A 25,246-nucleotide genomic window follows, 5' to 3' on the forward strand; every position below is an offset into this window, starting at 1 on the left:
ACAGTTTTAGTGGAATGTTTTATATAGTTCAAAAGAAAGTGGGACGTGGTTCTGGTGCAATCCTTTTGTCAGCAAGTAATTGCACAAGGAAAAGAAATTCTGTTGGTTCCTTCAGTTTAACACAATCCACTGGGTATAGATCTTTGCATTAGAAGTAATGGCATGTTTTTAATGGAAAGGACAACTAACACATTGCAATATTACGGGTTCAATATGTTCTAAAAAAGGTGGATTGGTATTCAACAACTACAAACAACAGGAGAAGTCCATTAGGTGTTCTGTAGAACTTACAAGGAGTAACAATAGACACCAAACAATAAATTACTTGAGTATTTCAGTAAAAATCAGGAGTCATTAGGAGTCAAAGTGTAGGATTATGTCTCCTGAACACAATGGTGAATCATATCCGGTGGTGATGTCTAAATGGGAAACTAGAAAGAGAAATCAATGAGTAAATTACATTTTCAATGACAACACTTATTTTTTTTCCTTTAGAATTTTACAGGTTATGGTAATGACAGTGATGTCAGTATGCCCCAGTCTGCAGTTCTGGATGACTTGGCAAAATACAGCCATTATACCCTATGGTTAACTGCAAGCACAGCTTTTGGAGATGGAAACAAAACCAGTGAAATAATAGACGTGTATACAGATCAGGATAGTAAGTTAATATCTTTTTTAATGCTTAGTGTATATGAGTGCTTCCATTTATTAAATATTCTCTGATTTTAAAATTATTATACTGTTATGATGAAAAGTTTAAAAAAAATCCAGTAAGTGCTGTTTTCAACACTGCAGTATTTTTCTCTGCATGGAAGACATTTTGATCTGAGTCTTTGCTTTGTAATGGTAAGAATGTAGTTCACAAGCTGCTTCTTTGGATATGAACAATAAAAATATTGTCTTAAATCATCATTAAGACTCTTTCATTAAACAAATTTAACATAGATGATTATTCATATATGCCTTAGAAATATTTTTCTTTTGATAGTGAAACATAAATGATTTTTAAAAGTTGTACAAAATATTGCAAATCAGTTTTACAGACTAATCATACTTTCAGCATTTATTTCTGTTTTGGTTTTGGATGTTTTATTACTGTAATCCATGCATTTATTTTTTGCTTATTATCTCTCATAGTCCCAGATGGTTCTGTTGAAAATCTGGTCTATCAAAACATTTCCTCATCTTCTGTAAATGTAAGCTGGCTTCCACCATCCCAGCCAAATGGCTTAGTCTTCTTTCATGTTTCTCTAAGTTTCTTGCAACTGGGAACCAATAAGATATTGTCTTTCCTTACTTACAATACAAGCATAATTTTTGACAATCTGGAGAAATATACTGATTACATTCTGAAAATCACACCAGCCACTGATAAAGGATCTTCTGAACTGCATGCTCTAAGTCTGCATATAAGAACTGATGAAGATGGTAAGATAAGTCTATTTTATTCATTCCTAAAGAAATGTAGAAAAAAAGCCCCAAATAGCTTTCTGAAAGGAAAAAAAAATATTATTGTATTTATTTTTATCATGTTACTTCTTTGTTTTACAATTACACAAAAAACTGTTATGCATTTCTGTGTTGAGACCATGAAATAGAATTTTCCACTCTGGGCACAACTTTAACTGATAAAAGACATTTTTCATTGTAAGTCATATTTTTGTGAGGTTATCCTTGTTTTTCTCTTTCTTATTTCTTCATATAGTCCCAGAATCAGCACCTATAATCAAAACATTTTCAAATCTCTCAACTACCTCAGTTATGCTTTCATGGGACCCTCCTGTTAAGCCAAGTGGTATTATTATAAGTTATGATTTAAATTTATTTGGGCCAGAAAGGAATAACTCGTTCTCTACCACCAATAATTTTATCATCTTGGAAGACCTTCTACCATTCACATTATACAGTATTTATGCAGCTGCAAGAACAATAAAAGGACCTGGTCCATCTGCTGTTCTCCAGTTCTACACAGATGAGTCAGGTGAGCAAATTCAATTGTAACCAACTTGAAATTTTGGCCCTGAGTTATTGCATCCATCTTAGAGCTGAACATCAGACCCAGAGGGGGTTGAGATGAAAGGTTCATTTTCCATTGCTCTGTGTGTGAAGAGCTTTCAGAAGAAGGAAACACTACAAGGAAAGTCTTTTCTGAGTTCTCCTTCTCCCGCCACAGTGTGCAAGAGGAGGTCAAGTTCTGCATAGGATTACAAAAATAGCTCCAAGGAGAAATGTCTTTTGCCTTTGGAATGTGTCACTGTTTGCCAAGTGTCAGGGATTTTAAAGCAAGCAGCAGTACCTTTCTTTTCATACCCCCATGCAACTGAAACATGATAAAACATGGAAATATTTCTGACACATTCTTACAGGTCTCCTTTACATGGACCTCCTCTCACTTGCATGGTAGATGATGTATCTTGTAAATATATATTGAGTTGTGCTCAATGTAAGATGTAGGAAGCAAAGTATATCACATTCCAACAATATATGTAATATAACTGTTAAATGCCTTAATCCTGACAATGGAGATGTTTAAGTGATGAAAAGATTTATTAGGTCCTGGAGAAGATCCCTTGCTGACTAAACATGTATGAACTGAATATGCTTCATGCCACAAAGAAAGAAAAATATTTAAATAGCAATGAAGTACATTTTTCATTAGTTCAGATACAAATGATAACAAGCATACATATGTTCTGCTTCTCCAAAGTGTTTGGTTTTGCCTGGATTATTTGTACTTTGGAACTCAAGAGCACTTCTCTTTTGCAGTGCCATTAGCTCCACCCCAGAACCTGACCATTACCAACTACACTGCAGATTCTGTGTGGCTAAAATGGGATCCAAGTCCCCAACCAAATGGTGTTATTATGACATATACTTTTAAGATTTATCAAAACAATACTGAAAAGCTATTTTATCAGGTATGCTAATAATAAACAGTGTTTAATTTTATAAAATACATTTTCATGCTTTAGGAACAAAATATATGACAAATATTCTAAATGTCTGTTATGCTTCTAGAATTATGAAGCTCCTTTAAATTCCTGCTTGTTAAGACTTTCCCTTCCAACGTGCCTGCAATTCAATTTTTAAAATTAGATAGAAAAAAAATGTTAGATTTGCTTTGAGCTTCTAATATTTCATTAATTATAAACTTTATTAATCTTTAGTTGATATTTTGGTGTAAATTTGGTGTTGGAAAATGACAGGAGTGACTTGTTTAGTGGCTACTTCTGTTTAGCTATTTAGTATCTGTGGACTTTCAAGATTCAAAAAGAGAGAAAGAAAGGAAGAAGGTTTGCATTTTTTTTTTTATTTTTACAGAGCAAGAATAACTGAAAAAAAATTAACTTAAATGGATGCTATAAAATTATATATAGAAATTGATCAAGGCATTTATATCTGCTTTAATCTGGTTGCTTGGATGGCATCAAGAAATGCACCATGAACTGTAAGGGCAGAAAGCTGAGGCCAGGATTGCATCTCAGGCCTAGAAACTACGTAATGAGTTCTGTTCACCCGAGACACCTGTAAAAGCTGCAGGGAAAAGGCATTGCTGCAGTGAGCTATGAGCTTAAGAGATGCAGTCTAAGGTGTGGTACTGTGAGGAGCTTAATTACTCCAAATCCCTCAGGAGAAGAAAGTGCTTGTGCTGTTGTTGAGCATATGCACTGCGGAGTTCAGTCCCCGTGAGGTGGCCTTCTGTGCTACCCCTTATGCAGTCTGCTGTTACTCCCCATTGTGGAATGAAGTGCTGGCATCACCCCAGTTTCTTCCATTGTCCTTGGAAGAGGGGCAGCGCAGTGCACATACAGAACAGTGTTTTCTACAGCCAGCTGCCTTTGGAAACACATTCTCTGGGTGCTCATGAAGGCTACCAAAGATTATTCCCCACTGTCCACCTGAGGCAGAGTCAAACTCAATTAGACTACAGAAACTGGCCAGCGCACTTGAATGCGTCTGCTATGCCCTATGTTTCTTCATGTTTTATAATGTTATATGGGCAAGAAATTAAATTTAAGTTGTGGCAGCAAGACAGGCAGAGCAATTTATATAGAAGTATTCTTTGATACTGATTCATATTTCTCTGATAACGTGGATCCCAGAAAATCTTCACCAGATTTTCTTGCTGAAATTCAGCTCTTTCCCTGCTGCTATTATAGTCCTCAACATTTATACAAAATATGTCTTGCATGCTCTGTGAAAAACAGCTACCAGGAACTGGTTTTTAGCTTTTTTTTCAAAGTTCTTCATCAGTCTGTGTGTATGGCTCAGGTAAAGTAAAAGCAATGAGAAGCTATGACCCATGACCTCTTCCACTGCAGAGGTGTGGTAAGGAAGTAGAAGCTGAGAGGGTGTTGATGTGGCAGGTGTGGAGGTAGCAATAGTTTACAGAATTGGTAAAAAAAGGCATATGTGGAGTTAATCTGTTCTAACAATGCTATGTAATTATGATACCATCCTTTGGCATATCTTCTTCACAAGCCACAGTGAAAGAGGGAGAGGAGAAAGGAAAGGAGGAATTTGACCCTGCGTTCTTTGTTGTTGAGCTCAGGGACTACTTTCACTAAAAGCTACTCAGAGTAGAAAAGGCAAGACTATGGCTCTAAATCTCCTGTTCATTTCAGTGGGTTCAAGGTGAAGCCCACAATGTTTACACAGATTAATTACATGCTAATAGTTTTTCCTTCTTTAAGAACATTTCAGGTTCAAATCATGAGGCAAACCTTGTTGGATTAGAACCATTCAGCCCCTATTTTATCAGTGTCTCTGCGTTTACCAAGCTTGGGAATGGCAATCAGTTCAGTAATGCTGTCCAGTTTACAACGATGGAATCAGGTGAGATGTGTCTTTTTTCTAAGCTGCAGTTCTGTTTATGCATATTGTCCTTGTATGGCTGAACAACAGTCTTCCTCTTCTCTCCGAAGAAAACGTAACATAACACTATCTCAATGTCTTCTGCCTGTGTAACGCCGATTCACATTCCTATTGTACCGGATAGGCTGGGTTTGAAGTTTGAGGTCGGAAGTGTGGAATTAGAAATGTCCTCATCTGAAATGAGAGGCTTATATGGCTACTATAAATCTTTTAATAGCATCACAGATAAAGGGAGGAAAATTAGATAGATATCAGTCTTTGCAGATCAAAGCGATAATTCAGATCCCTGTGAAAATAACTGAAACTTTAGCAGTATCAAAAGCAGCTGGACAAAAGATTGGCAAAGGAACTGGAAATTGTATTAAACAAATAAAAATTTTTAAGATTTTTTTATAATTTATTTTAGGAAGGGAAACTAGCCACTAATTAAATATCCTAATTTGTTAGATCTTATTCTTCCTGACAACTGGGGAGGACTACGCAATATAGCTGGCTTAATTAATTAATTATGTACAGTTTTGTGCCTTCTACATGTCTTTTGAAGTTGCAGGTTGTTTCAAAATGAAAAATTGTGTCATGTGAAAGTGAATGTTCAACATCCACTAAAGAGAGCCCAGGAGCTCTGCAGGTTTGTGAAACTGGCCTTTGTGCAAAATGGTAGCCCCTTTGCCAGGTCAGAGCAAACCTCACATACTTTACAAGGTCTCTCAGTGCTAGGGGACTAGTGTGGGTTAGGGGGCTGTGTCTGAACTCCCAGGTTGCTTTATACTAACAGCAAAGGGAGCAGGCGAGGTATCAAAAGATCCCATGTGGTGACTACAGTTTTTCAAGACCATATTTCCAGTGGAATTTTCTTTCCAGAACGGATAGAACATGGGTTCTGGGAAAAAAAGATGCTGTTTATTGTACCCAGAAGTTACAACACCATGAGAAATCTGGACCATCACTGAACTGGCTCAGGTTGGCTGTTGGATCCCTGCAGCTGGAGGGTGTATTGCCCAAGAGCCATGGTCATCCATCAGTTGTCTCATTTAATCACCCGACATTCCATCCTCATGGTTCTTTCTTCAGAAGTGCTAGAGAGACATTGCCCACAGAACTGTGGTTTAGTCATTTTACAGCTTTTTCTCAGATTTTATGCTCAGCTAGTTGCAGCATTGTTTCCTTTCCCCTGAACCCAGATTTTGGGCAATTGCTGGATCAGTGCCTCATTGAGTTCATCTAAGGATTCTGTCTCTAGTCTTTATTAAAAGTGCCATTTAATCTTCCTTCTGCAGATGCTGCTTTTAAAAAAAAAGTTTTCTTTGAACTCTGAAAAGAAAATTATTGATTTTAAAGAGATTCATTTACCTCTGTGCGGTGGTAATGAACATATTTTCCCTCTATACCTCACTGACAGTATTTTCACTGTTTTATGGATTCCTGGACATGCTTCAATAGAGGAAGTAGATTGGGGCACCCCTCACTATGTATTCATTTTCTCTTAGCTGGTACAGCCGTCACTTTAGCCCTTTCTGAGATACTTTAATTAATTGTTCGCAGATAATTGCTCTATTTTCAGCATGAGTACAATATTTACTACCTTTTAATGAATTTAACTTTTATTAAATTTTTATGCGAATATAAAAAAATTTCTCCTGCTGGAACCAGCTAGGAGGTGGGGAACAGTAGTGTAATAGCACTGATATGACAGCTCTGAAACCTGCCCAGTGACTCTGTGCAGGTCGTGCCTCTGCTGAAAGGACAGAAAGATATGATACAGCGCATAAAAGAAACAAAGCTAACAGATAAATAAGGAACTCCTGCTGTTGATACTGTTGTGGAATATGTATGTGAGTTTCACACTACTGTGTGTGTTTTACTACACTTCAATTAAAAAAAAATGTAGAGAAAATACATGCAGATGTGAAAATAAAATTGGAGCACACAACTAGGAAAAAGCCATATAGAGGGCCTCTTCTGTTTCAAGTACTACCATCAGGCATGTTCATAGTAGTTGGAAATGAACCATCTAATGAGGACAAAGATGTATTTTGTTCTCTCAATGTGTTTCTTTTACAGTATCATTTTTTCTGCCACTGGAATGTTTGACCCTCGCTATAAACATTGGGTCTACTTGTCTGACTGTATTGTTCTGTTATTACCATTTTAATTGTGTGGGAATGTTAATGTTTGGTGCATATGTATCTTTTAAGTACCAGATGCTGTCCAGAATGTTCATTGTATTGCAATGAGTTGGCAATCAGTCCTAGTGCAGTGGGACCCTCCTGCTTCATCCAACGGTGTAATTACTCATTACATCATAACAGTTGAAGGAAATTCTACAAATTTTTCATCTTATGATACACTGCATACTTTTAGACATCTGCTTTCCAATATTACTTATCAATTTAAAATAAAAGCTGCAACATCTGCTGGTGCTGGTGAAGAACAGATATGCAATGCCACTACGTTTCCAGAAAAAGGTAACAAATTATTCAATTTAATTATTTTGTTTAATTTAAATGATGACTGTGAAACAAGCAGGCTTGAAATACCTGCTTTAATGCAGGCAGTTAAATCCTGCATCGTTGGGAGCAACATTTTTGTTGTTTTATTTCTACCAGGGCCCAATGCTGTGACCTCATTGATTAACAATAAAGCTGTTCAGAATTTGTGTAATTAGAAGCATTTAACTTCTTCAAGCAGACTTTGTCATAACTCTTGATGAATAGGACTTTTTAACAAGAAAGAAAATTGTGAGCTAAATCCAAAGAATGTAGGCAGGGTTTTTTGGCATTAGAGTAAAAAATTATTGCCCAAAGTCTATCTTTCTCTCTCTACGCACACTTCACACTTCACCTAGTCCTGGCTGTGCTTTTATTTAGCACCTGAGACTTCCTTATGCAGTTGAAGAGGAAATTCTGTGCAAAATGCAGCATTGCTACTGTGCAAATACCTATGTGCCTAGCTTCTAAACTGGAATACGAGAGGAGCCCAACTCCTAATCCAGGAAGCAAATGCCCGTTTCAGTTCTCTTCCCCAGTTAGGGATGATTTCTACTTCTGGGATTATTTCTATTGTTTTTTTTCTTCTCCAATGATAGATTAATATAAAAATCAAAAATAATATTCAGCAAGCAGGATCCAGAACAAGACTTCACCTTCCTACTGAGTTACAGGAGCAATTACTGCATTTAGTACTTTTTTGGTTTCCTCTTCAGTGACATCAATTCACGCAGCAGAGCTGAGGAGCTCTCTTAATTCAGAACAGCTGGATCATTAGGAAACATTGCAGTAGGGTGGCAGGGCACAACTGTATCCCCTGATGCTTAGAAAACAAACCTAGCTTGTGTAATACTTTAGTTACTAAGTTATTCAATAACTTAAAAGATGAATTGCGGCACTCATTCTCATATATATTTCAGCTGATAGAGTGAGTTTTGCTCACCCAATTCTGTCAAATAATATACACAAGAGTCTGTGTCAGCAACAGGGTTTAGGTTCTGGATGACAAGTGGAGGGGGGCAGCTCTAATATGCAGATTGAATCAGACATCTAAACTTGGAGGAGATCAGATTTACCCTTATGCTTAGGCTTCCTGTTGGTAGCTTCCTGAGCAGCACGCACCTCTTTAGATTCAGCCTTTGGATCCCTCCTATTCACAAAGCCTCAGTGCCCCACTCTGAGCTTTGATTGCCACACTTCTTAAAATTAGACTTGCAGATCTTGTCTAGACCAAGTCTGTATCGTCAGCTGAACTGCAACTGCTTTGGTTCCACATCAAATGGCTGAGCTCCAAATGAGGACAAGCAAAGCAGGCCCTTGCTGGCCTAATGCAGCCAACTTTGTGGAAGGGTTGTACTTTGATGACTGCCCCTCCTTGTCCTGTGGTCCATCCCCATAAAGCCTGGCTACATCCCCTATTTGAACTATGAGGTGGCACATTCATACCTGTTTCTAGTAAAAATGTCCTCTCTAAATTGAATTCCTGATCAACAACAGCCCCTCTACAAATTCTGCCATTTTCTGATCCCTGTTGGTCCTCTCCATTCCGGCTCCCTGACAGTTTAAGACTTCTGTCTGGGTCATCAGCCCTCTTGTTTGCTCAGAAACTTTGGTCCATCAGCAGGGTTCAAAATCCACTTCTCAAGGAAGCATTGTTTAAATATTAGAGATGAGCATGCTCATATCTTACAGTGTTGGCTGGAGATACTGTAGTGAGCTTAACTGCTGTGGTGAATGTGGATGTGTGCGAGCGTGCACCTAAGTATGCTTCTCAGCTGCAGTCGTAACTCCCCACCCTTTCTTTTAAATCAGGGCTGGTGAACAGCCATCCCTGACTCAGAGCTCGAGTAAAACTGAAACTGGGGATGGGTGTGCAGACAGGTGGACTGATGCACAATTAAAACTCCACTTGTCCAAAACCCAAAGGTTTTGGAAATAGTCTTATAGGAGGCATGTTACCCTCTGGTACAGCAGAGACCAGGAGGCTTCCTAGGTACCTCAATTCTTGGAGGATAGGGGAAAGGCTTCTATTAGTGTTAAAGAAGCCTGGCACATGGGAAAGTTAAGTGTTGAGATTTCTGGGAAATTTGGGGTTGGCTATTAATTAGGGCTTGAGGAAGCTGTGGATGTCTATCAAGCCTGGGCTTGAGAGACAGCCTGCTAGTCTGTTGTGGCCTATGTGACACAGAGTTATACCAGCAAGAAGAAAAAAAAAGCAGACTTTATTTTGTAACAATGTGTGTCTTATCACTGAGAGTTTTCCTAAGTGAAGGATTTATACTACAATAAGTGTATTTTTTGCCACATAGATGGCACAGACCCTTTCTTGCTGTTTTAGCATTGGCTTACATGTTGTTGCTTAGTCATATTTACAACAAACTAGTTATTATTAGGACATTTCCTTAACTGTGTGTTTGCCTGAATTGTTGTGTGGTGACTGGGTACTAAGAATTGGAGATTAATGGTTGGGAATGGAAACAGTTTTATAGCTGTTGTCAGCTTCTTATTTATGGTGGTCTAAGATTAGTCACAGAATATGTAGCCAGCACTGAGTCACTGACAATGCATTTATTTCTGACATAAAGTGAAATCGAATTTGGCTCAGTGTCTCACTCGATAGTGTTTGACCTTTACATTCTTAGCAAGATTATTTGCCTTTTTTTTTGAGGTAAATTTGTTCGTATCTGGGTACAATTAAACATGAGTCATGAAGATTAAATTTATGAGGAGATTCGTAGTGTTTTGTGTCTACTTTAGCTCCATTGTCATGGTAAACCACTTCTGCCAGGTTGTAGTATGTTACAAAAATTGTAGACTTTGTAGTGGTAATATTACTTTGTCTTGTAATATATTATACAGGGAATGAAAGATAGTATAGCAAGTACACATGCATAAATGAGTTAGGATTTTATGACTGAATAGCTATCCTTGGGTTATTTTCAAGAAAGTGCACATACTAAAATGAAATTTCATTAAGGTTGAGTGAGCTTTTAGAAGGGAGAAAGAGCCATAAAATGGTAGGAAACTTCTCCAAAAGGCACACTAAAGCTGTGAAGATTCAGTTAACTCAGAAGTCTGGGACAAGTGTAATAGTAATTCATTTAAGAATAAAAATAAAAAAAATTAAAAGCCACTTGGGGAGTTCACAGCGTGAATAATCAAAAGTAAACTGCTGGTGCTTTCAATTTTTTTAAGTTAGATTTTTCTTCATAGACTCTTTATTCTTCTCTGAAAATATTAATTACATTGGTGATAGTATTAAGACATGCAGAGTAATTTTTCCATGCTTACTGCTAGTCTTACTTAATTGTAACTGAACACAGTGAAACAGGTTGAGGCCCCCATTGTACTGCGGTGACAGTCCTTTACCATTTGTTTTCTACTAAACAGAGATTCATTCATAACTTACATTTAAAAGAAATATGGCTAGGAATTTGTCCAGGAAACATTTTTTAATTTAATCTGTGCTTAATTTTGCTGGCCAATACTAACTTGTAGCTATACAGAGAACTATGCCTTGTGCATGAAGGAGAGTAGTGCCTAAAAGGATTGGTAATGGGCAAGTTTCTTAGGTCTTTTGGTTTGGAGGTGGCAAATTACCATCATCTGTTGTTACTTGTGCACAAAACATCTTTACTCTCTGTGCAGGGGAACCTTTAAAGATTCTGGGTTTGTACCTCCAGGATGGAGGTGCCCACTGGAAAATGTGGACCACTTTTTCATCCAGGCCTGTGAGGAGCACAAAAAGTCACATAGGCTTAAAGCCTTCTTTATATCCAAGGAAATGCTCTCTTCCCTTCACCATAAACCCTTTTCTTAGGACGTGGTGGCTCAAGGCAGCTCTATGAGTTGGAGTTACATGAATTTCCTCATTAACTTATGAGGAGAACTACAGCTGACTGTAATGCACTGGAAGAAATATTTAAGTCCATACCCTAAAGCAGTCTTTAGGGCCCCAAGCATGACATGCAGTGCTGTGTGCAGTGCAGTGTGTTGGCCTGGTTATCCAGAGGAATCAACCTACTGCAAAGCCACAGCATTGGAAATGGAAGAGCTTCGGTGTACTTGTCACTACTACAGACAGGAGCAGTGTGTTTCACATGTTCAATCAATGCTGCAAGTTCACATTTCCAAACCGTATTAAAGTAAAAGCATCCAAAAATTGTAGAGTGAATAATGACTAAGAATCTTTGAAACACTTCTTTCCAAGATGACTGAAACTGTTTTGGTTTTTTTACCAGATTTCTATTTTCTTAATGGAATGTGGATTTGGGGGTTTTTTTTTAGATTTCCTGATTAGTTGGTATGTCCAAATGTCAGTTAATGGCTTTGATGTTTATGGCAAATCTTCACTAGACAAATGCAATGATCACTTCGTTACTGCCAATGAAATTGCATTGATGTTATTTTTATAAGCAGGTAGATAAAAATAGAAGAATCAGATAGTGTAGGATGAAAGAAATATTTTTTAAGGACTAGGTCAAGTCTAGATTAATGTGTAAGAAATGGTGGTGAAGTACACATACAAAGCTGACATTGAAAGCATTTACAGGTCAAATAAATTGTTTGCTGAAAAGTAAACAGTGGTCCTGTTTATCGGAAAGCTGAGCATTCTCATTTCATTTCACACTGAAATACTAACAGCTTTTCACTACTTTTCTAAGCATAGCTCCAAGGTGTGCATTTCTCCTTAAATTTGTAGGATTTGATTTTTCAGTGCTTAGATCCCATAGTTAGAGATAGAATTTTCTAATGTGCTAAGGACTAAGGGACACAGTCCAAGGAGGCTTTTTTAAGACGTGTTCTCAACTGTGCAATTTCCTTTAAAGCATGTCTGATAGTATCAGTCCAAGCTCGTGGGAAAAATAGTCTACAGTTTTTTACATTTTTATGTTAGTAAAATCATTTGGGACCTATTTGCAATGTCCTTCTTCATACTGAGCAGGATTATATACCATGATGAGTCCCCCTGAAATTTAGCTGTCTATAGTAGTTTAGTTTGATTGGGGGTATCAGCTTAACCCGGGGAACAACTCTAGGTAACTAAGCTTTCAAAATTTAATAGAGATAATCAATACAGGATATTCATTTTCTTTTCAGATACCTCCATTTTCTGAAGACTCTTGTTGTGTGCCCACTGCTATCTGTTCTACTTTGTTCTTCACTTTCCTCCTATTGATGCTCTTAATACCGCCCAACAGACTTCTAGGCTGCCGCTGTTCTTTTAATCCAAACTCCAGCTACAAGCAGCTGTTCTGTAGGCAGACTTTTTTTTATTAACTTCGTTAGGAACTATGCCATATCATATTACTGTCTTCTGTTCCCGGCCCGCGCAGCTGTAGTCATTGCTTTCCACAGAAGTCCTTACAGAAAGCCATAACTTCTCTCTTTTCTCAGTAGATTTTTTTTTGTGTGTCCTTTGCTGCCCTTAGGTTATCTTTCCATTGTGAGTAAGATTTTTTCTACTGAATGCTTCTGTTGATTTAAACTAGTTCCGCTGGCCCAGTTCAACTTGATCTGAGTCTTTGCACAGTCCTGGTGTTTTTTCTACCAGGAATTTCCTTTCATTTAGGTTCTCAAATAAAAACTTAATCTCAGAGTGGTCCACCAGCTTTGGAAGGGCTGATTAGCATTGCAGCCAGATGAGCATAGGGAACCAGGGCCAAGATCTGTGAAAGTAACTTCTATTTAGGTGCTTAGCTTCCTGTCAACTTCAGTGGGAGTTCAGGCACGTAAATAGGTTTTAGGAGCTTAAAATCCCATGTGGATCTGGCTTCAGGCACTTTTTGTTGGAGTTTGGCCATCATGTGAACAGTGGTGGATGAACCTGAAAATACCTCATTCCTCCTCCAGTCCAAAAACTGAATTCACCAGCGTTTCATGGCCAGCCTCTCTGCCAGCTCCCTGGCTGGCTTTCAGAAGCTGAATTAAAAGCGTTTAAGTGGAAAATGATAGAGTACCTTGCACCAAAAGTTTCAGACTTTGAAAAACTCCCTACTCCCAGAGCAAGCTGAACTGTAGCAAATGCAATATAGCTCAATAGGGGAAGACTGTCAGAAATATGATGATGAGACTTAAGGGGTCCTACCTGTGATTCCTGAGAAATTTAAATATGAGATTAGCACTAGAATGCCAGCTAGCTAGTCAAGAGCACAGTCCTAGCGCACCTTTCTGGAAACCAGGCATAATAGGAAAGTTCCTGTTAGGCACATACCAAAGCAGCAGTGTATAAGAGCAGTTTGTTACAGTTCCAATTTAATCTGAAAGAGTAATTGACAAAGATGCAATTTTTGGCTTTAATTGTTTTTAGTGTGAACAGTGATCACTTCATCACAGTTGAGTCATGTTTAGAAAATTTAAACATGCTGCATGATTACTCTAGGAAGCATGGAATGGTTTGTTCAAATCAGTACCATCTGTGGACAGAAAAAGTTGGGGGAATTTTAGTCATTCTTGAGGAATGGAAATCTGATTCTCCATGCTAGAGTAATTGTAATCCTCTTTGTATCTGTAACCCAATAGCGTAGTTGTCTTGAAATTGTCTCATTGAACACAATCATCAAGTGCAAGAGGCACCGTGCCACTGGGTGTCACTGCTCCTCACCGCGGCCCTCAGAGCAAACCTCTGATTTGCTCTGGATTCAGATCACATCTTTTCATTTGTTCTAATGAGGGATTACATTTATGTTTGATTTGTCTGTGTAAGTAGTGAGATAAAATGGACTAGATTTTAAACTGACTGATGTTTAAGGCTCTGATTCCATTTTAAAGACCCGTCTAGGCACTGATGAAGAAAATTTTCCTACAACTCCTGCCAACTGGCCCTTTCTTTTGTAGGGTAGGGTGCAGAGACTGCAGTTGTGCCAGTCATGGCTCTACCAGCTGCACAGCTGAGCAAGTGAAGGTATATATTTCCACCTTCCTCTTGGCACCCAGCAAGCAACCAGTTACTATCTACTTTATTCCAAGCCCCTGCTTCAGTATTTGATCCAGTCTTTCATTTAAGTTGGAGTATAGTCCAAAAATCAGTTTTCAGCAGATGGAAGTTAGTAAAGGTAGACTGAGAGGCATTAGAGCCAGTTGTTTCCATCTCCATGTTGCATACTTTCACACTTTTATTCCAAACCTGCCAGTGCTGGCTGTTCCTATCACAGCAAGAGTGCCTGGAGTCATGCCTGGGAAGGTGAGGCCATATTCTTTATCTGAAAAAGAGTAATCCCCTCTGAGTGAGAAGGAGGAGAATTGAATTTTCTCAAATTCTTTTAACTTTTATCCGTTCTGATGTCTTTAAAATTGCTGACAATTTTTTAATTCCGGGAATATATAGTATTGGATCTTAAAATTACTTTAATTCAAGTTGAGAGTGAGACTGGGTGGTAACTTTTGTTTCAGTCAAATAGTTTTATCCATTCTTTCCCACATTTTATCATCATCATAATTGAGTGTGTAAGATGCATATTCTTTGCAGTACCTTAAGAGATATTAATAACTTATATTACAATAGACTTGATTTTTCTAAGGAAAAGTACAGATTTTTTATAGTAACCATTGAGCATTTCTCCGCCTTTATTTTCCATTAACTAATGGTCAAACTAAGCCCTTTCTTGTAATTTACACAAGTAGCAAATACAGTTTATAGAGCTATTATGAAAATATTGCAGTGTTTTCTTTTTTTGAAAGTAAACAAACTGAGAATTACATTTCCAAAACTGTGATCAAGCAAGAAGGTTACTGCCTGTTTTGTTTTTATTTACTACTTCCTGTACTTCTCTTCATGCTAATAACAACAGAGCAAAACAATTTTAATTTTGACAGTATGGAGTATGATGATGAAAGTTGTCTCTAGTAAAGATTTTTTTCTTAGAGAGTTTGTTCTTCTTCTCTGTCTGCTTAGTGTGTAGCAGGGTAGGAGCATATGGGGCTATTGCACGCTGCGATGTTGTGTACGCATGTATAAGAGCTGAGCGGAAGGACAGGGGAAGCGCCCACGGTTCCTGTAGCTGACCCTTCTCCTGCAGGCTCCACCTTCTTTGGGCTCATTTGAGGGGATTTGAATTTCTCAATCTTTTCATCATCACAGTTTGGTTTGACTCAGAATTTACATTTCTTATTAAATATTCCTGTTTAGTGGAGAGGCTTCAGCTTGTTATATTATGATGATTTTTATAAACAAATTGTTACAGATGAAAGCAGAGATCAGATGTTCCCACAAGGCTAGAAAAAAATAGATGGTTTTGTCTTTCTTCCCCAATAACGTTGGTCTGGGATCCTTTTATTCTTTATGTAAGCCCTGGGGCTTCTTCAGTTTCAGTTTGAGGATGTATCATGTGTTTTTCTTTTACCAGTGGTACTTCTTCCCCCAAAGACTCTAAAGCACTCTTTAAAGCTAAGTGCACAAAATGATTTCTGAGCTGATTTCTCTGCACAGTTTTTGCCACAGAGAGTATTAGTATTATCTTACAGAGTCTTAGAGATAATATTAGCTTACTGTATAACTATGCTATATAGCACAAAACCGTATGTTGCATCCAGTCTGCGAGAGCTGGGAGTACACTGTTGGCTTAATATAGATACGGATAAATGTGTGTGCCTGTGTGTATGCATATGTATGTACATCCATGCACTACTTCGGTCTCCATGAACATGAACATAACCTGCGTATGCGTATGTATATAAATACATGGAAGCAAAGTTTATGGAAAGTTTCTTTTTTTGCTTTGTATTGGCATATTATTTAGCTCTTCCTGGTGGCATTCTTTTAATTTGTTGTTTACTGAACAGCTTCTAAAGCTTTTATATAGATAGACAACCATATTGCATGTGTTGATATTTCCCATTCAGAAGGTGAAACAGGACACTTACAAAATCTTGAGGTGTTGCTTGAGGATTTCATATGTTACCAAGAGAGAGGGAGACAAATGAGTATTTCTAAGTGAGAGGTGAGGACTCCCAGTTAGCAACAGCAGTAAAAGATGCTATGGGTAGGCCAAAAATAACTTTGCTTGATATTCCCTCCCCCAGTTGAGACATAGCCCCAAATGTAGCAGCAGCAATGTCACACCTCTCAAAGCTGCCCCTGCATGCCACACCTAAAAGTATTTTTCTTTACCTCCAAAGCTATAGTAAATGTATGCAACTTATATAGGTACAGTGTGGTTTACACCAATGGAATGACTCCTTATTAACCATATGAAATTGAATCTTGGTCTTTAGACATGCTTATTAAAATACGTTTTCAACACTGGATAAAAGGGTTATAGTTGCAATCACTTTTCATTAAAATGAAGATATCTTACAGGTGTTTTAATTTGTAGTTCCTAGTGCTCCCAGGGATATTGTTTTTTCCAATGTGCAATCAACAAGCGTGACCTTGAATTGGAGATCACCGAAATCTATCCTTGGCTACTTTCAAAACTACAAGATTACTACACAGCTACAGTCCATCCACTGCAGTGACTGGGAAACTAAGGAATGTATTGAATACGAGATGCATCAATATTTATACGAAAATGTGGTGGATGACTGGATAGAAAAGACAGTGTATGGACTGAAAAAATACAGGTGGTACAGATTTGCAGTTGCTGCCAGTACGAATGTTGGTTATGGCAGTTCTTCACCCTGGATTTCTACACAAACACTTCCTGGCTGTAAGTAAGGATGTTTGTCATTATGCTTTAATAATGTGAAGTTCACCTAAATAAGCAAGACAACTTAGTAGAATTTTTTTGTTCATAGACCTACAATATTGGTGAAGTTAATAAGGGTTTATTGCAACTCTTCACGTATGAAATATCATGACATAAATCATGCAGTAGGTGTGCACACTTGACACTACTTCAGGTTTTAATGCCTTTTGGAGCGTCCACTATATTTACACCTTACCCAACAGCAATTTTGTTCCTCAGCCCTACCGCACATCTAGAATTGGTAAGTTTAAATTTTGGCTACTTTGGGTTGATAATGACATTTTCAATCCATCTCCATGTGTTGGGTGTGTCAATGAAAAGTAGTCTTTTTAATTCTTGACTAAAAGTCTGTTCTCTAATGTCGTAATGCTTCCCTGAAATTCTGCTGTACATTCCTGGCAATATATTTTAAGCAATAGTTTCAGAGGAACTCAGATTTCTTTCCAATACCATATCCACCTAAAGAGATTACAAATCTGAGTAGCCACGTAACACCTACAGGACCATCATGACATATATGAGGACTGTCATGCCTCAGCTGAGGATTTTGTTTTCCAAGTAAGAGAAGAGTTGTCACAGATAACTCATCACTAGATATTTGAGAGAAGGGGATGTGAAACATAAATTATTTAGGAAGTTGTCATGTTGACATATGACCTTCCCTTCCAGTCCTCAGCCAGCCTAGGTCAGAGCACATCTGAGATCTGGCCTCTGGCCCGCATAGAACAACTGAGAACCACCATGAGTGGCCTAACTAAATCACAGCTCCTTCACTCCTTTCCCCTCCCAAAGTAATCGTAATAGTGATACCAAGGACTTACACAGCTGTGTACCAAGGACTATTCAACGGCCCACATACTTATTTTGTTCCATTCATTGTTTTACAATCATGTGATGTGAATCCAGATAATGCTCCTCATAGTGCACTCTGTACAGTAATACAGCCACCTATCCTTAAATACCTCACACTTTTTCTACTAGGTAAGGTAATATTGTCGTCTTCATTTGCAGATGAGAAATTGCAATAGAGAAATTCTAAGCCCCAAAGGGCAAAGAGATTTTGACACCGTGATAGTGAATATCAGAACAGCCCATTTTTCACGTAAAGCACAGAAGCAGTCCTTTGGACTGAGAAGTAGTGGAATCAGCTGTGGAGTCATTCTCATGTGCACTTACTTCCTTTGTCCAGTGGTTCTTATGGAGATGCTATGCCTGTAAATTAATGCAATATTTTAATGAAAGTGAAAAAAAATTAAAAGCCATATAACCCCAGATGGAGCAGAAAATAGCTGACAGAATTTGTTCAACTCTTGAACCAACAGCTCTGGGGAGATTTCGTCCTATTAGATGGGTAGATCTCAGCTGCTGACATATGAAAATACCTGTCTTCAGAAAATTGTAGCTGAGTTTAGGAAAGGTAGGGATTTAAACTGAACAGAGAGACAGATAATCAAAGCACATATAATCACATAAAGTTAGGATCGTCTTTATGATTTCCTCTCTGGACAGTGATAATTTAGCTTAAGAGGGAACTAGTTTCCAATCAGTCCCAGTGAGGAGATGGTAGTTAAAAGTCTAAAAATCTCAGTAGACTGCACAAGCCCCTTCCATGCCCGTACAGTGTTCTCAGCAGTAGGTCCTCTGTGTGCTCTGTTCGCTAGTTTAACAAGTGGTGGTGGGGTAGAAGTTAAAAAAGTTCCACCAGTGCTTCCAGCCCAAGTGCCTGGGGCTGCTGGCCTGTGTGTGTGGTGAGGGAAGTGGGCAGCAACAGATTTCCTGTGGGCTAAATCAGTGACACATCAAGAGATAGCTGCCTATAAAACACACTGCTGTGGAGTCAAGGAAGCATGGGCACTATTCCAGATATCATGGCTGGGTGCTGGTCTTTTTCCTGGGGTAATGGCAATCAGCTGAGGGGAAAAAAAAAGAGGAACGCAAGATGTCACAGCTGGGTAACCAGCTGGCAGCTCCAGCCTGCTTCGGCAGCACTAAGAGCAGCGGCTGCTCTTTGGCAAGGGCAGGTCTCTAGCTACCTGACCTTACGCTTTCCAAAGACTAGTCTTTAGAAATACTGTTGAAGGGACTAAAACCCCTTAGTTCCCCTCTTTCTTTTGCAAAGGGCACTGCCCGTAGCAGGGAGGAGAAATTCAGGATGCACAAAAGCCAGCCAGTGCTCTGGGCAGCCTTTGCAGAGTGTATCCAGAGAACAGGTGTCGATTCCCCTCTCCTGTCCTTCGTGGACTGGGCCGAGCATCCTCTGGATTAGCCTGCTGGTACGCAGCCAATATACATGGTCTGTTAGGGCTTAAGGGTGCTTAGCTGCTATGTAAAATAGCCTGAGTACTTAGCCCATAAAATCAATGGGAGTTGTGTTTGCAGATTTGAGGGCAGAAGTTAGCCACTGTTTCTGATTTTTAAGAAATGCCTCTGCAAGACATTGCTTCTGCCAAAAGGAAAGTTATCTTGGTTGTGTAATAATAGCCAAATTATTTTTTCTCCAGAAATTATAGAGTTCTCAGAAATTTTTGTTTCTCTCAAGCCTAAAGAAAATACTGTAGTTATTATATTCATGATCAGGAAGTTACTGCATTTAAGCTGAAAACTGTTAGACTCAGTTCCCAGAATAGAAAGAGATGAAACTTCAGCAAGACAAAAATTACATAACAGAAACCCTAAGTATTATTTACAATTGCTGAGGATTTGGCTGTTGTGCTAAAGCAGAAATACCTCAAAATTTTGCATAACCAGTGTCTAAGGTGAGTATCTTAGATATTTATTCCAGTTGTTCATTATGAAGGTAAATTTAAAGCCACAGGAATTCTTTTTAAGATTCTTTAACTCATTTACAAGTTTCAAGCAAAAAATAATGGCTGTGTTCTGCAATGAGAGTGGTTATAGCGTTACTCTATGGAAAATGTTATAGGTTGTTAGTACAGTCCAGTTCCCACATCACACAGATAAACTGTTCAGCCTTCTGTCTTGCAGATTATCCTCACAGGAATTGTCCTACTGTCTCATAAAGTAGTTTGATGGCACTGTTATTACTTCGTGATGGATTACCCAAGAGCCAAATCTACTCTGCAAGATGAAATATTTTCAACATAACCTAGATTTATGTAGTTACCAGTACAGAAGATCACAGTGTTGTGTCACAGTGAGGGAAAGGGCAAGAAATGTTTTCCATAGCTAGGGAAACTTTGTTCCCTCACACCTGCACTCACCCGAGTTTCACTTTTACATTTATAAGGAGAATAAGACTGGCCAAACTTGTGCTTTCTAAGAGAAAAATGGCTTTGGAGGGTCAGTGTTAGGTGGAAAATGAATGGCAGTGAGATCACTGACCTCATTTTGGATCCCATACAGTTACACAATGCAATGCTTTTTGGTAAACTGCCAAGTCTCCTAATGCTAGGATATACTGATACACAAAGGAAAATCCCAGATGTTTGGATATCCCATGAAAGTTAGGACATAGATGCATGGGGTAGAGGGCTATGCTTCTCTTTTCAGCACCTTCTTTCCCAATCCCTGCTGATACCCAGTTGCTTGGTATACTTAAAGAAATGTTTCTGTATGGTGAAAAGCAATAATATTGCATCTGTTGTTGTATGCCCTCTCTTCTGGCAGGTTTTGCCTGAGAGAGTTTGTTTTTCTTGTTCCTTTCATTCTGCCAGAACTAAATATTGGAAAGTAAATATGGCCTGATGGAAGATATAAATGTTTAAATAGAGGTAAAAGTAACCTACACGATTACAAAATGAAATAACCGAACCTCACACCTAATTTTTGTTGGGGAAAAAGAAAAAAGGCCTGGTCTCAGCCAAACTGGAAAGCATGAATTTCTGTGAGAAGACGGGAGTATGCAGTCTTATTTTTGAGGATTATGCTAGATGATGGGCTATCCAGACTTATCTTCAAGCTAACACACTTAACTGCTGCCTTAGCATCAGGACACAGATGGATGGGAAAGATGACCCTGACCTCCATAAGACCCACATTCCTGTGCAAGGATAGAAGCATGATAATCAGGAAATGATGGTTATTAGTTACAGAAAATGCATTATTGTGAAAACCAGGAGAAAAGTGCTTATGAGAGGAAGTGATTGGATTATGGGGGAATGAGAGAATAAGTCTAGGTCATTTCTACTGAGTAAATTGCTGTGATTTATAAGAGAAAGGGTATAGTGATATCATGGCCTCGTATTGACTAGATTCATTTCACAAACAAACCTAAATCAGAACATGGCAGTTACCCACTGAGGCAAACACAGTTTTTAAAAAGATGGGTTTTGTAAGATGTTAGAGATGTTTCATATTCTAATTATACAGTTTTTCTCAGAAAATATTCCTAAATTTCAGTATCATTCAGTTAATGTCTGATACTGTATTTTTCATTATGAAAATAAACCAGGTATTAATGCTTAGATTTATTTTAGGTAAGTACCTTAAATACAGAATACTCAATTAGAATTTTCTTGCAAATATCTAAAAATATATCACGTATAAGCTGCATATGGAAATTATCCATATAAGTAACTTCAGGTTCTATAATTTGTAGATTAGATTATGCTTTAAAATTATTTCACAAGATCACTGTCAAATGTGTAAACCTAAATTGGCTTCTGAAAAAAAATATTGAGAGTTTAAATGCTCCATTAATGCTCTAAAAAATTAATGGAAAATTGTCTTTGGAAGCTCGGTTGGTTTGGAAGCTAAGGCTCAAGAATCTATATATATCATTTTATACTGTTTTTCAAAAATTTCAGCTAGCAATAAAGGTAGTACCACTGCCATAGTTACTGAAAACATTGTTCACACTACAAGACGCTGTTTGAGCAACAAGTCTGACACACATTGCCTGCAAAATAAGCTTCATTTGCTTATTTAATTCTGGGTTTTAGGGAACATGTTTGCCTTTGTATTTTGTTATATCTGCTCTAGCACCCCACTTGACAGCCAGCCTTCTCTGAGCAGTCTCCTCTTTCACCACCCCTCATGTGCTTTCATAGTTCATTCAGTTACACTCTTCATTCAGTTGTTCCATGCTATTCATTATTTTTGCTTCCAATGGTTGAATTTGATCCTGCCTACAAAGTCCAGTATATTCCTGCTAATCCCAGCACAGCAATCTACCTCCTATGTCCAACACCCTAAACTCCATGGCACCTTATCAACTCCCAAATCTTCCTGGTTTATTCTGCAACCATGGTGCAAAATTTTCACCTTCACAGTGGAAAATGTTATGATTTCTCCCCATTAATCTTTCACACATAATTGCAATAGCTACATACTTCCTTCCATGCTGTTTTTCCCTTTCCTGGCCTATTTTCTACCTAACAAAGAAAGTAGCCTTGTATACACTCCAATTTTCCTCGTTAAGCCCTCTTACCTAATGATTAATGGTGAAAAAATACATATTCATGCATTAATCATGTTTGAGAGAAGAGACTACATCTTCTGATTAGGATCGATATGATCACTTCTGTTATTTTTTATAACAGACTGTTCACTGATATGTGTGATTCATAGTTGTAATTTTTTTTGGTAGATTAAAAAAAAAAGACACCATGAAGCCAAGTTCTGGTATTAGCTACAAATCTGTTGTTGCTTCTATAACAGGCTGTTCACTGATATGTAGCACAGTTGTCTTTTTTTGTAGCAGACCCAAAAAAGGCACCATGGAGCCAAGTTCTGGTATTAGCTACAAATCTGTTGTCACTTCTATTCCAAATATTATTTTTCTGAAATTTAACACAGCCATTATGAAAATGTAATACCACTACCTGACAATTGCAGTGTTGTTGTTATAATTTCATTAATTTCTTACTCATGAATAAGAAATAACAGCTTAATTCACATATCACCCTGACAAAAGGAAATTTTAGGAAAATCCCATTTCTGAATGTACAGATTCAGGCCCGCTTACAATTCCTATCACTTTTTTGTGTGTGTTTCCCAGAGTTTCTCAACATGTTAAGAATAAGTTGAAATGAAACCTAGAAAATATTTTTTTTCTGTATAAAATTAGTTGTGCTAGTACTCTCCAACATTGCTGGAAATTTTTTCTAGCATGCGGACAACCCTATGTTTTCACAATTTCTTCTTCCTTGAATTATTCAGTTGACATAAACAAGTGTATTATGCTTGGCTATTTGTCTAAATAGTTGTATATATTTTGCTCGTATCATGTAAAATACACATAAATAACTTGTAATTAAGCCCCCCTATAATTTCAATTTAAGATGAAGTTGTAGGCAGTTCAAACTCTAGAAAAGTTGTAGTAAATGCAATGAAAGATGTTTCTAAATCACACTGTACACTTTATATATGAGAAAGAAAAAAATTATAATTATTTAAGCAATGTATAATGGTAAATTGTGAAGAAAATGTATTTTCAAATTGAAAAATAATCTCTACTGGCCACTAGAATTACTGGGTTTGCTGTGTACTTCTTTGGCCATGATTCACATTTTTTTTTTTTTCTACAGCTCCGGATGGTCCTCCAGAAAATGTCACTGTTTTAGCTACATCTCCTCACAGTATTAATATCAGCTGGAGTGAACCTGTCATCATTACTGGACCAACATGCTACCTCATAGACGTTACCTCAGTAAGGCAACTTTGTTATACTGTTGGTAGTAATACAGAAGTTTGGCAATGTAAATACCACAACAGATGTTCTTATAGAAATTACAGAACAGACATAAACTGGATTGAAAAACAGTATGACTGTGTCTATTTCACATAAACTCCACATAAGAATTAATTGTACATTGTACATTTATAAATTTCTTAATGGGAGATAATTTAATTACTTGGTATTAAAAAATGTGTGCTAATAAGAGGTCTTGGAGAAAAAAAAAAGTGTAAGTGTATCTATAAATGCATACAGGAAACACATCTGAGCTTTGCAGAGGTGTACCTCCTTCTAACAATAATGATGCTGTTGATGACTTTTTTTTTTGTTCTTCAACGAGAGGAAAAGTTCATTGTCATGATTTTGCAAACCACAGCGGAGAGCCTAGCAAAAGGAAGCGACCTGTACAAAGTTACACAGTGCTTCAGAGGGCAAACTTTAAAGTCAAACTAAATTTCCTACTTTTCACTTAGTGCTTTGTCCATCAGATTAGCTGTATTTTGGTAGCACAGCAATAACACTTCTTTCTCCTTGATCTTTATAAGCAAAAAAAGGGCTGACATAAGAGAAAAGCTCTAGTGGCCTTTCTCTTTTCATCCTCTACTACCCTTGTAATACTCCTTAAAACAACCGTTAATAAACCTCATTTCCTGCCCTGTGGCAAGATACGAAACTTTCTAAGTTAGAGCACATGAGAAGTTTTAAGTAGGATATAGGTTCCCTGTTCTTCCAGAAACTATACAGACAGGGCTATCAGTGAAAATGGGAAGCAGTTTACCAGACTTTACCTAGGAAAACTTGCTGTTTGCAGCTTCAGAAATCCTGAATCAGTCTGTTAGATAACAGGAAAAACAATTAAAGACTACTTCAAACTATTTAAAGACTTTAAATAGAAAGTTATTTCAATTTTCTGAGAAGAGAGTAAGGCTATTATGTGTATATTTTCAATGTTTCTGAATCGGTCATAGGAATTATAGATATGCTAAAATATGCTGACTTTTTGTGCAATCAAAATTTCTAAAAAGATGAGTAAAAAAATACCAAATATTTTTAAGCTCCTCAGTAAAGTTACAAGGAGTAATGTGTAGTCCTGCTATTTTCTCTTCCTCTAACTTGATTGTACAATATGTCGAGTGCAATCTGTTCAGTTCTGAACACCGTTACCACAGCAGTGGTAGGACAGGATGAAGGACGTACAATAACAAGGGGAATATAACTGAGGAGGAATGGTTCCTTGACCTCTTGGGTAGAAACTGCGTGAGCATTGGCTAGAAGCTGCATAACATTTTTTATTTCTCCTTTATTGAAGTTAGAGAAGACTTTTTCCTCGCGAAAAGTTCCTGTCACTTTTGACTAAACAGCATTATAGTGCATCAACAGAAAAAAATTCTTCTCATTCTTTTGATAAAACTTCCAAATACAGTTTTCAAAGCTTGATATTTTTTTGTGCATAGTATTTAATTCATTTTTATTTAAACAATTTGTCCTCTGTCTGATAGATCCTAATTTATAAGCAAGGTGTCATCTGATTCTACACTACAGTAAGATTCCTAAAGTAA

General features: G+C 37.6%; 1 protein-coding gene across 1 annotated transcript in view; it reads left to right on the plus strand.

Moving 5' to 3' along the window:
* The window catches only part of PTPRQ (protein tyrosine phosphatase receptor type Q), a 108,495-nt gene that overhangs the window by 41,638 nt on the left and 41,611 nt on the right, over nucleotides 1-25,246 (plus strand). The window contains exons 20-27 of the mRNA XM_009646323.1: nucleotides 496-661; nucleotides 1,141-1,431; nucleotides 1,709-1,984; nucleotides 2,770-2,921; nucleotides 4,698-4,839; nucleotides 7,074-7,343; nucleotides 16,679-17,011; nucleotides 23,539-23,660. Coding sequence (XP_009644618.1) covers nucleotides 496-661; nucleotides 1,141-1,431; nucleotides 1,709-1,984; nucleotides 2,770-2,921; nucleotides 4,698-4,839; nucleotides 7,074-7,343; nucleotides 16,679-17,011; nucleotides 23,539-23,660 — 1,752 coding nt within the window. The remainder of the gene's footprint in view (nucleotides 1-495; nucleotides 662-1,140; nucleotides 1,432-1,708; nucleotides 1,985-2,769; nucleotides 2,922-4,697; nucleotides 4,840-7,073; nucleotides 7,344-16,678; nucleotides 17,012-23,538; nucleotides 23,661-25,246) is intronic.

Source organism: Egretta garzetta, unplaced genomic scaffold, assembly GCF_000687185.1.
Source record: "Egretta garzetta isolate BGI_Z169 unplaced genomic scaffold, ASM68718v1 scaffold68, whole genome shotgun sequence".
In the NCBI taxonomy this organism is placed as follows: domain Eukaryota; kingdom Metazoa; phylum Chordata; class Aves; order Pelecaniformes; family Ardeidae; genus Egretta; species Egretta garzetta.